Source organism: Pantherophis guttatus, chromosome 8 (assembly GCF_059756535.1).
Source record: "Pantherophis guttatus breed Tessera chromosome 8, ASM5975653v1, whole genome shotgun sequence".
Taxonomy (NCBI): domain Eukaryota; kingdom Metazoa; phylum Chordata; class Lepidosauria; order Squamata; family Colubridae; genus Pantherophis; species Pantherophis guttatus.
The window spans coordinates 63323835-63336695 of NC_142070.1; the positions used below are offsets into that span (position 1 = coordinate 63323835).

The following is a 12861-nucleotide window of genomic DNA, read 5'->3' on the forward strand; positions in this document are numbered from 1 at the left end:
ACTGTCATACAGGAACTATATTTTATTTTGGTGCATAAAAACAGTCCGTGTCTGTTGCCATCCCAGACTTTGCCAGCTCAGAATTGGGGAGTGCAATTTCCAGTCTATTAAGGAGAAGAGAATGTGGTACTACAGTAATAGGAATAATTGCTGGATATTTTATAGATAATAACAAGGATCAAGCAAATGAAAGAATCTTTTTAGGAAATTATACATTTGTTGTCAAAACACAAATGTCTAAATTAAAAATCAGTTCAACTTGTATATTGCATCCAAAATCTGTATTATCTATTACCCACTCAATTTCTCTCTGCACTGTTTGATTTTCAAACACATTGATCTATCCATGCATGATGAACCTATATATATTACACTGGTTTTCAAGGAGAGATTTTATAGCTAAATTCATACATCATACTAAGCTATGATTTATAATATGCTTAGCTTTATAATCCTACCAAATAAGTACAGAGCATTCTGTATAAACTAAGGCATTATGTCTTGTTCAATAAACTATTGTGGTAAAAAAAACTGTGAATGCCACCTTTGTTTACATATAACCTGCAGACTTAATGGACTGCAGCTGTTGTTGAACTTCATTTTCCACTAACAAAAGTTAGAACAACCTATGTTGGTGACTTATGAGAGCCATTTTCCAACAATTTCAAAAGGGGCCTTATGATCAAATCCCCACCCTTCTTAAAATATATTGTACATATTGTACATCCATAAAAAAAGGGGCAGGATTTCACCTGTCTGATTGTAGCTGTCTTTTTTTAAACCACTGTCACTGCAAGCACCCTAGGTTTACATGTAGTATTTCCACAGTGTTTGTATACTCTCTGAGAAATGGGAAAACCTATTGTATAGTCAATGGAAGTTTGAAAGTGGAGAATCCCAATATCTTAAATTCCTTCGGAAGTCTTAAGATACCACCCCCCTCCCCCGAAACAAAACCTCAAGATAGACTTGACCTTAATGTGAAAACTAGTTGTGATGTAGAAATATAAATTGAATAAACCCCTGGATTATCTAAGTATTGTCATAATGTAAATTGGGACTTGGAAGGTACTCTGGTTATAGAAAACCTGCAATAATATTTTATTTACCTCAAAAAATAAAACAAACTGAATTATGCAAGAATGTTGAAGTGGAAAATTCAATTTTTTTCCAATATGAAGCTCATTCCAAGTAAGGAGACAGGTTGGCAATTACAATGTGAGGCAGTGGGAAAACAGGATATGCTATAAAGTGCACAGTCTCTATCTACACTCCCATCCTTTGCCTGTCTCTTTCTCTGAATGTTTTTCTTGTTCTGGATACATCACTTCTTTTTAGTCTGCTTATTTCTGATTTCTATTAATCCATAAAATATGATCTAGATATTTTCTTTTTTTTAATAGACCAACATCTCAGTGGTGTCTATATGAAATGAACTATGTCCTTTTGTAGGCAGAAGATCAACAAGCTTCCTATCTTTTCTACCATATTATTTCTAAGTTTTTGATAAATAGAAATCCTATTTAACAAAATAGATCTTTAGATTGTATCCATCATTTCAGAAATATGGGTCAATACACATGCAATGACCTAAAGTACTCAGTTCTGGGAAATGCACGTTTTTCTCCCAATGCTTCCCCCTCTTATGTGAATTCTGACACTATTCATTTATCTTTGTCTCTTCTCAGATTTATGAATCCTTGTTATGTATAACAGATGTCCACAGCTATGCAAGAAAAAATTAGATCTGATGAATTACGGCTGAACAAGCATTCTTTATATGGAATGTTATAAAAAAATAGTGTTCCATAATGTTATGGGATAAGGAATGTGGTCTCTGTGTGAAAATGGGTTGCATTTGTATAAATGCACTTCTTGTGCATGGAATTATGGCAGCACAGTCCATTTTATATGCCTAATGCTAAAGAAGAAAAAAGTGACAGCCTTCAAATGCCTGACAAAAATAAAAAATAAAAACAACTGTGTGATACACACACACACACACACACACACACACACACACACACACACACATATACACACACACACCACGATGGCTCAGCAGTTAAAGACACTGACCTTGTCAGCTGGAGAGGAAACAGTCCAGGTTTGAGACCTGAGCTCTGTGCAACAGGATGAGCTCTCAGTGGAATAGCTTGCCTTCAGAAGTTGTGGGTTCCCCATCACTGGAGGCTTTCAAGAAGAGACTGAACAGCCATTTGTCTGAAGTGGCATAGATTCTCTTGATCAAGCAGGAAGTCGGATTAGATGACCTTCAAGGTTCCCTCCAACACTGTTATTCTATGTTCTACTTGCCTCAGCTTCTGCCCACCTAGCAGTTTGAAATCATGCAAATATAAGTAGATTAATAGGGATCACTTCAGTGGGAAGGTAACAGCAATCTGTGCACCTTTGCCATATAGCCATGCTGGCCACATGACCACAAAAATTGTCTTCAGACAACACTGGCTCCCTCGGCCAAGAAACTGAGATGAGCACCATGCCCTAGAGTCAGACACGATTGACAGGGCAACCTTTACCTTTTTATACCCAGAGACACGCACACACACATAGCATATATATTTATACATGTGTGTGTGCTGCTTTGGTGCAATAGTCAAGGCAGTAGGCAGGACTGGTGCAACAGTAAGGCAGTAGGTTAGAAACTGGGAGACTGTGAGTTCTAGTTCCACTTAAGGATATAGCCAATTGGGTGACCTTGTGCCAGCTACTCTCTATCAGTTCTAGGAAGCAGGCAATGGCAGACCACTTCTGAAGTCTTGCCAAGAAAACTGCAGGCAGTCCGCAGTCACCAAGAGTCAACACTGACTCAAAATCACACATTGTACTTTTTATTGCTTATCTATTTGACTCAATGACAGTTTTATGTCAGCTGATATTTTCACAAAATGTGGATGAAAAGCATCATTGTATCATTTACAAAATATATTCAACTGTATTGAGGAAAACTGTGGACAAAAATAGGTATCACAGAAAATTGGAAACAAGATCAACTGAAATCTGTTGCTAAATAATTTATTATATTGGAAATATATGTATTTACATAAATAATGTATGCCACCTTATTGGGTTTTGTTTTTTCTTTACTGTAAGTGTAAGCACAGGGTGAAAAAAAGTCATTAGTCAATATGACTAAAAAACCAGAACAATGGCCAACAGTATCCAGATTTTCCTTCCTGCCTTGTCTTGTACATATTTTTCTGGTATGCTGTTAGGTTCTTCACAAAATATTTCCATCATCCTATTTCAAATAAGGCAGTACAGTTTGTTCTGTGCTGTGTTAAGAGATGTAGGGTTTGCTCAATTCCCCCATAGACCTGAAAAAAACATTAGGGTTTATTTCTTCAGCAATAAACACAGAAAAATTTGTAGCTGTTCAGAATATAAAATATGCTCTGCAAGAAATTTCAAAAACATAAAATACCAGTAATGTAAAAAGTATACTGATCCTTTAAAGTTGCCCAGGAAATGAAATTAAAACGGGCATATCTTATCAGGTTGTATCTTGATTTTAATTCCAAGACAGCATATTCCTTCAAAGCTGCTCCTATCGCTAGGTAATCAGATGCTAGGAGGTAGTAATGATATCTACTCTAAATTTTATCCTAAACTTTTTTATATTTTGTTGTTGTTGTTGTTGTTGTTTTTAGTGCATAGTCCAGGAACAGCAACACTGACTTGGTGTTGATCTTGTCTAGTTGTCTGTCTTGCATAATTACTTTTTGTGCACATATCAGGACCACTTATAGAGGTAGATAGGATAGAAAAGTTGACTGAGCAGAAGGCAGCCCAAATTATAATTTGAATACGCATCATGTGTCCTTGTGTAGTTTTTGACTAAGTTGCCACAAAACACTGAAGAATAGAGTTGTTTCAATCCAGAAACCCTTTTCTAAGCTATGAAATTTTCTAGGTCACTTAATATAAGAGGGGGGGGGGGAGATTCTTATTCCCAATTGTGGGAATACCTCCCCCCCCCTCATCTAGAGAATGAAATATTTTGGGAAATATTAAAAGAGGCAGAATGTTATATTTCTCCTAAAGGAGGAGAGGAGAAATATGTTCTTAAAAGGCAGAAAGCAGCTCAAGTCTTCCTGCTACAGGAAAACAGCCTCAGAAGCCTGAAGTCTTTAGGAATGGAGATTTGTACCCATTCAGAAAGATTGGGCAACTCTATTCATAAGCAAAGAGCAAACAGAGACTCCAGATAAGCAACACAATTAGGTAAGCCAAAAGTTGACAATATTAATTCAGACAAACACCTAGGATTTGCATTTCTCCTTTTGCCTGTAGAGCCAGCCGTGACTCCATAGGAATCTTGGAAGAGCCATTAGAATATTAAAGGACATGTTCTTGCACAGGATCAGGCATCTCAATCACCAGGCCCCAAAGAATGTATAAAAGCCCACCTATCTCAAGTTCTCAACCCCATTTTGTCAGCCACCCCAAAAACATGCTGCTGTCACTAAATTTCTGGCATCCAAATAAACAGGGGCCTCCTTTCCTGCAGCCAGCCTCCATTTTATTTACAGCGCCTTTCTCATGGCTTGGAACCAGATTGGATTTTTCTTCCAACACTATTCTGGGGCTTAATCCTATTCATGAGCTGGTGAATGCTAGCATAGAAGTACAAAATATGAATCAGGGCACAGAGTTAGAGAATATGCACTATTGTCTGTTTCACGTATGACGCATTTCATATAGATAAATGATACCACATTAATATAAAGTACTTGTTCCATATTAGCAACTGAAATGCTCATAATAAGCCATTTGCAGTTTCCTTCTGAAAGCCCCATAAACTTTTGTGTCCCTTGTTTCAGCTTTTGCTTCTCACTCAGGAGAACAACTAGAAGTAATTGCTTTCTTACTGAAATTAGTTAGGCTCATTCCATGCTGAGCTGTTTATTCCCTTGCAGTTCAATATCAGGGAAATAACCAGCAGTAGTTTTGCAAGAACAAAAATAGCTGATTGGAAATAATGTACTGTACAACATGTACAGGAAATTCATGAGACAGTGGAAAATTAATGTAAGAAATAAGAAGTAGAACTATGTTGCTCTCAAAATTCATCAGATAAACTACTTTTTGAATATAGGCCAAAAAAGCAATCTTTACAATTTCATTATTACCAAATTCAATTAATGCACCTCATCCTGCTGTGAATATAGAAATATAACTATGCCTTCTCTTGCAAAAGACTAAAATCTATCATTTTCAGGGCAGAAGTGGTTTAGCAAATTAATCAGCATGAATGGGACTTTTGGTGAGGACATGGTGAAACAAAGACATCCCTGAAGAAATAGAGATGACATTACAGCTGAAATTGTTCACCAGAAGTGAAATCCAAGCCACTGAAATATCTATGGATAAAGGGCAAATAGTGAGATCATCCACATATACTCCAAACAGTGGCTCCTTGTGAATAGGTGGCTAAAGCTGATGTTTTTGCAATCTGCTTGTTAGTTGAGTATCTGGGAGTCAGGGATTCCTTCAAAGCTCATAGCATAATGAGAGCATAAAGTTTGTCTGATCCTCATTTCTTCCCCCCCCCCTTTTTTTTATTAATATAGATAAAAAGAGCAACATGTTCAAAATCCATATAAACAGTGTGTTGTCTAGTTACAATTCTTTTGAGTAACAATATCAATATCATCATAGTAACAATAATAGCATTTTCCAATAGTAATCTCATAATAACAGTGCTTTTCCCTCATAATAATACATATTAGTTGTTAATACTAATCAAAATTAATTAAAATTAATAAGTTACAGTAAACAACCCTAATAATAAAATTAATCTTTCTCTTGAAATTTTCGAAGTTCTAACTCCTCTTTCTCTCATCCAACCATCGATAAAACAGATCCCATACCTCAAAATATTCAGTGTCTTCCTTTTCTTTAATTTCAAAAGTTAGTTTATTCATTTCTGCACATTCTAAACTTTTTGTTATTATCTTTTCTTCTGTGGGGATTTCCTCGCCCTTCCAAAGTTGTGCGAACACGATTCTGGCCACTGTTAACACATGCATTATTAAGTATGCATTTCTATTACTGTATTTGTCTGGTATAATGCCCAACAGAAATGTTTCTGGTTTTAGAGCTATATGTTCCTTTATCATCTTTTCTAGCCAGGTGTGTATTCTGGTCCAGTATTTTTTTTGTTTTCGGACATGTCCACCACATGTGATAATACAGGATTTGGTTGCACTTCCAACACTTGGCAGACATATTTTTAAACATTCTAGCTAATTGTGCTAGGGGGAAGTGCCATCTATAAAATATTTTGTATAAGTTTTCTTTATATGCAGTGGACGTTGTCAATTTATAATTTCTGTCCCACAACTTTTGCCATTTGTCCAATTCTATGGAATACCCAAAAATTTTAGCCCACACTATCATAGTTTCTTTTACTTGCTCCTCTTCCATTCTAATAGTTAATAAATAATTACAGAGTGGGGGAAAGAGCATTACTGGTTAATATTAAAAAGGGCACAAAGAGAGAGTGGAGAATCTGGGAATAATTTGAAGGGTGGTGAGGCACCTTATCTAAAGTTGCTGATATATTGATAAAGTTCAAAATGTCAAATTCAAACCTATCTAAATTAGGGGGAAAAACTGGATCAGCACCCATCATCTGCCCCATCATCCGCCCCATCATCAGCAACATCAAGCCCTTCAAGTCAAAGTTCAATAGAAAGCTTAATTTAACAGGAAAAAATGAATACAATTCAAAAAGATATGCAAACATTGTTCCAATCGCTACAAGTGGCCATAACCAAGAACCATAATGAAATAAAGACGGAGATAGGTGAGATGAGAACTGAGATGGGAGAGATTAAGGGGAAAATGCAAAGTATGGATGAAAAACAGGGAACTGGGAAAAATGAAGAAAAGATTAAAATAATTGAAGAAAAGTCAGAACAAGTAGGGAAAAAAATGGAGGAAATGAATCAGAGACTAATACAGGCCAATAAAGAACTCGAAGGAACTGTAATCCAGTTGCAAATGTAAAAGGCTGAACACTTCTTGAGGTTTCAGAATATCAAGGAAGGGAAAGAAGAAAACATAGCTGAGTTGATGGTAGATCTATTGGCTCAAATATTACAGATAACAACACATGAGATGAGGGCAGAGATAGACAAAGTGTTCAGAATTCACACTAACTTAAAAAAACTAAAAAGAACAAAAAGAACAAAAGAACAAGGGAGGTACATGTAAGATTCATGAAAAAAACAATAAGAGGAGAAATCCTTAAAAAAATAAAAGAGGAAATCCTGAAAGATAAAGGAAGAGAGATTGTTGTTCTAAAACAAGTACCCAGAAGAGTTAGAGACCTGCGGAAGCAGTATCAATTTCTGACAGGACAGTTGATCAAACACCAAATAAATTTTAGATGGCTGATACCAGAGAGAATTTTGGTTATCTGGAATAATAGAAGACACAAACTGGACTCTCTAGATAGTGCATATGAATTCTATAATTATTACTTTAAGCCACAGGAGCAACAAGCAAGAAGAGAGGAAGTAGAAAATAGAGGACAAGAGGAATTAATGACAGATGAAATTATGGCTAAGCAACAAGAAGGAAGTGAAGTTCAACAAAAGAGACGAGCAGAACGAGAAGGAACAAGAACAAAGGGGCAGAGAGAAACAAGAGGAACTAGAACGACAAAACCCACTTATAAGTGACACAATGAAAGAAGAAACAAACCTACTATCAATTAACATTAATGGATTAAATTCTCCCATGAAAAGGAGAAGACTCTTTACAAAACTGCAAAAAATGGACTTAGACATAATTTGCTTATAAGAAGTACATATCAAAAGACAATATAATAAACTCGTAGAATACCCCAAATTTGGGAAACTTATTTTTCGTTGGCACAACAAAAGAAAAGCGGGGTGGTCTTATACATCAAAGAAACAATACAAGCCAAATCTATATACGCAGACAAAGAAGGGAGAATATTAATGGTGGAAGTAACAATAAACCACAAACAGGTACTCTTGACAGTAATATATGCACCAAACAATAAGCAAGAAGATTTTTCTTCTGGGAAACTCCAGGAGAAAATTGCAGAACTGGACTATGAAAATATTTGTCTAATAGGAGATTTTAATGCAATCACAGATGTAAAGCTAGATCACAGAAGCAGTAAAATAAATAAAAATGCAAGGAAAACCCTACCAAAGTCTTTCTTTAAGCTGGTGGAGGAAATGAACATCCAAGATATATGGACAGAAAGAAATCCGGAGAAAAACCAATATAAATATTACTCAAATAGCCATCAATCCTGGTCAAGGATAGACATGGCATGGATGACATCAGAACTAAGTACTAATGTACAGGAAATAGAAATAGAACCAAATATATGGACAGACCACAACTTAGTCAGGATTAAATGGAAAGGATATAAGAAAAAAGTGAGATGGATGTTGAATCAATCCATATTAAAAGACAAGAAATTCATACAAACAATAGAAAAAGAAATGACATTCTTCTTCAAAGAAAATAGAAAGGAAGAGACCTCATTACAAAATGTATGGGACACAGCGAAGGCATACTTCCAATGACTAGCTATTTCTTATATAGGAAGGAAAACTGAAGAAAAGAAGCAACATCAAAAAAATACTGGAGGGAGAGTACAGCAGATTAGAACTGGAATCGCAGAAAAACCCACAAGAAAAGAAGCTAAAAAATCAAATGGAAATAATAAAACACAAACTGAGCTTACTCGAAAAAGAAGAACTATCACGTAAAATTAAGAGTATAAAACAAAACTTTTTTGAAAATGCTAATAAACCAGGAAGATAGTTGGCATATAACTAAAAAAAGAAAAAGAAAAAAAAACAGATACAAAGCTTGATAGACGAGAAAGGTATACTACAGCATCAAAATGACAGCAAAAAAAAATAATAATCCAGAACTACTATGAAAATCTGTATGACCAAGAGGAACTATCAGAGGATAAAATAAAACGATACCTAGAAGAGGCCAGGTTGCCTAAAGTTCTTGAAGAAATAAGATTTACACTAAATGAAAGGATAACAATGTTTGAATTAACAGAGGCAATTAAGAGACAGAAGAAGAATAAACCTCCAGGACCAGATGGCCTACCGGCAGAATTCTATAAACAACTACCAGATTCCCTGGGACTATTACTCCTGGAAGTTTACAATAAAGTCTTACTAAAAGTTAAAATATCAAAATCCTGGATGGAAGCAAATATCACCCTCATACCAAAAGAAGATGGAGACTTATCACAGATTAAAAACTGATCCTCATTTCTTAATCATTTTGGAATTAATAGTTTATTGCTTTTTAAATATTGAGAATCTCCAGAACAACAGGTTTCATGATATTCACTGGATAAGTTTTTTTTTAATCCTTTTCAGAAGAATTTTTAAGTACAAGTTTAAAAATTCAGAATTAAAACAAAACAAAGTGTTGATTTTAGAAAGTTATAAGTGGATTAAGGGTCCACATGGTTTTAATAACACTTTGAAATTAAATATAAGAATTCTTCCCATGAGAAAACTAACCATGTTTTTGCATTCAGAATTAAAACAATGTGATAAGAGCCTTGATAGTACAGTGGTCTAAGCACCCTGTTATTAACACAGCTGCCTGCAATTACTGCTGGTTCGAATCTCTCCAAGGCTCAAGGTTGACTCAGCCTTCCATCCTTTCTAAGGTAGGTGAAATGAGGACCCAGTTTGTGGGGGCAATAAGCTGACTTTGTATAAATATACAAAAGTATGAAGGCTATTGCTTAATGCATTGTAAGCCGCCCTGAGTCTCCGGAGAAGGGCGGCATATAAATCAAATTAAAAAAAAAAAAGTTGGGATTTTGAAGGTTGGAAACTACAAATCATCGGAAACAAATATTTACAAAATAAATATTTACAAAATAAACTTGTAAATGTTATTAGCAACTTTGTGAGAAGATATTAAATAAATAAATAAATTACGGACCGGGGCACCAGATGATGGGAGATTACCGAGTTGCTTGCTGCAAAGGAACTGGATGCCAATGCCGGGTGGTGGTTGAGTGGGTGGGGCTGAGGGGATGTGGTCCCGCTGACTTTACAACAGACTGCTACTGTTACGTACTCAATTTGTGCCAGGGCTCTGGCCTGAATAAACCCTAATTCTACGGTTCCAGAACATGTTTGCTTCTGTGTTAGCCAGGCCTGGGGATTTGGACAGTTGAGAGTATTTTAATAAACAGTAGGTTAAATATCCTTTAGTTGTTTTTGAGTATGATCAAAGATTTGACTTTATTTCCTATTTTCCAGTCTCATGGGCATCACAGTGTTTTTATTCACTAACAAACAAAACAATCCTTTTTATAAAGTGCAAGAACGAAGAAAAGTTTGGGAACCGAAATTCATTCTCCATGCAAAAAACACTGACATGACAAATAAGATCAATATGCCATACCAGACGTGGGTTTCAGCAGGTTCTGACCAGTTCTGGAGAACCAGTAGCGGAAACCTTGAGTAGTTTGGAGAACCGGTAAATACCACCTCTGACTGACCCCCCTCCCCTCTATTCTCTGCCTCCCAAGTCCCAGCTGATCAGGAGGAAATGGGGATTTTGTACTTCCCCTGGAGTGGGGAGGGAATGGAGTCAGTTTTCATAAACAAGAAATGTTGGGTCAATGATAACTGAAAGTCCTACTGTTTCTTAGGTCCTTTTAAGCTCTTTCTCTGTAGAAAAAGAAAGGATTGTATATTGTTGAGTAATTTTAATATAAATACAATCGTTATAATAGAAATTCCTTTGAAAGGCTTTTCTGGAAGGCCTAAAAGAGCCATTCATATTGTTAAAAAATCCTTTAGCTTAGAAGAAATGAACTGTCTGTATAAAAAATTATGAGCTTAAATAGCCATAACAACAAGTCAGCCAATGGGAACTATTTGGTGACTTAAGAAACAGGATCTGTTATGAGCCATGGGAGACGGCTCAGAGCCTGAGCGTGGCTTAGTTTAACTGGTCTGTATATAAGAGTTAGTTTGTCCTTGGATTATAGATTCTGTGATTCTGTGCTTCTGGATACTGAGTTCTGGTTCTGGTTTCTGCTGCATGGATATTGTATACATGCATCATGCTTTATATTATTGTATATAAAGAAGTTTCTTCTATAAATGAATCCTGCTGAATTATTTACTTGTGTGCTGGTTGGATTTTGCAAACTCTAACATGAACATTGTTCCAACTCCTGGGAATATGGCTATGGTGGTCTCCTAATTAGACTATGAACATTTCATAAGCCATCATTGGTTTAAATTTATACTGGGATAAAATGCAAATGAATGTTTCAGGTTATGGATTCATAAATTTCAGCATGCAATTAACTTTCCTATGAATACAGTAATTTTTGAAAATCTTAGACTATGATTGCTTTAATAACCACAATGGTTGGAATAATAAATACAGTTAATATAAACAATTTACTCAGCAACAGCAAGGATTAACAATGCTTTATGAACTTGTTTTTTGCTATTTCTGTATTATCATACCCATACTTCAAGAGGTGAATATATTGTATATATTCTCTGCCTCTTTAGCAAGATGTTTTACCTGATTGCCATAACAGAAGTAGTTACTATTCTGCAGCTTGACCTAATAATACTTTTGTCTGGATAAAAAAATTTATAGGACAGAATAAAGGATGTAATTCCTTCTTACATCAGACTTGATCCATAAAGATTGGGAGATGATTTTAAGGGTTTGCATGCAGAAGGCTCCTGGTTTCAATTTCTGGCATTTCCAGAGAAGACTTTCAGGCAACTTGTGCCTGAAATTCTGGCATGCTACTATCTCTGTGAGAAATACTTGTCAAATTGATCAATGATCTGAATCAGTGTAAGGCAGCTTCCCATGTTTCTAAATGTATCATTTACTCTTTTCACGTGGCTTGTTCCCTTCCAAAAATACCCAGATGTTTAGAGTAGTTCAGAGGAAAGCAGCCTCCAGCAATTTTAAACAGTAAACTGCCAAACATCTTTGAGTCTTTTGTATGTCTGCCATGCACTCACACTTAACTGATTCTGAAGTCTGAGCTTTTTTCAGAATTGTTTTAAGATCTTTGAGGAATACAGAACAAAACCCAACAAAATAGCTGGGCTACAAATATATAATTTGATAATTTCCTCTGTATTTGAGGGCTTTGGGGGGGGGTGTAAGTGTTTCTTAGTTAAAACTGCTAGGATTTTATAAAATAAAAATTTAAATAATAATGCATCCCTCAAGATGGATTAATTCATCACACTTTAGTGCTTTCTAATGAAAGTAAATTACTACAGCTTGTATAGAAGACATTGCCTTGTCACAACACAAACTCCTCCCTTATGTATTTGTGTGTAATGTTGCAATAAAAGATCTTTCATATTTTGATGTCATCAAGGCTAACTGTTGATGCCTGTGTAATCATGCCAGCTGTGTTTGGCTCAGTGAAATCAAATTTGTCTTAATTTGTATGTATTCAGAAGACCCAGTTTAGTGTGTTTGGGGAGTTGAATGCAGAGACTCAGCTTCTTCCAATAAAATACTTCCCAAATTATTGCAGTGTAAGGAAACATTCATGAGATTAACCATTCCATTTTATTATATTGCTAAATTTATTTCAGGATTGTCAGCTTTAATCTTGGGTATGAAGGTGTCTATTCCAAAACCCCAAACCAAATAATAAGACTGTTGAATTAACAAATAGTTGAGCTTCATAGTAATAACGCTGCCTAATTTTCTTCCTTGCAAGTGGAACTTTAATAAATGCATGTGTATTAATATTTAGAAATATGATGAAGATGTCTTGGAACTATATTGGTTTCT

The 12861-nt window shown here is 35.5% G+C and overlaps 1 protein-coding gene across 1 annotated transcript in view; it reads right to left on the minus strand.

Annotated features, from left to right (window-relative positions):
- Positions 1–1385: 1385 nt before the first annotated feature.
- Positions 1386–12861, minus strand: part of GASK1B (golgi associated kinase 1B) — a 36258-nt gene continuing 24782 nt past the window's right edge. The window contains exon 5 of the mRNA XM_087874875.1: positions 1386–2332. Within this exon, the coding sequence (XP_087731001.1) occupies positions 2302–2332 (31 nt within the window). The 3' untranslated portion in view covers positions 1386–2301. The remainder of the gene's footprint in view (positions 2333–12861) is intronic.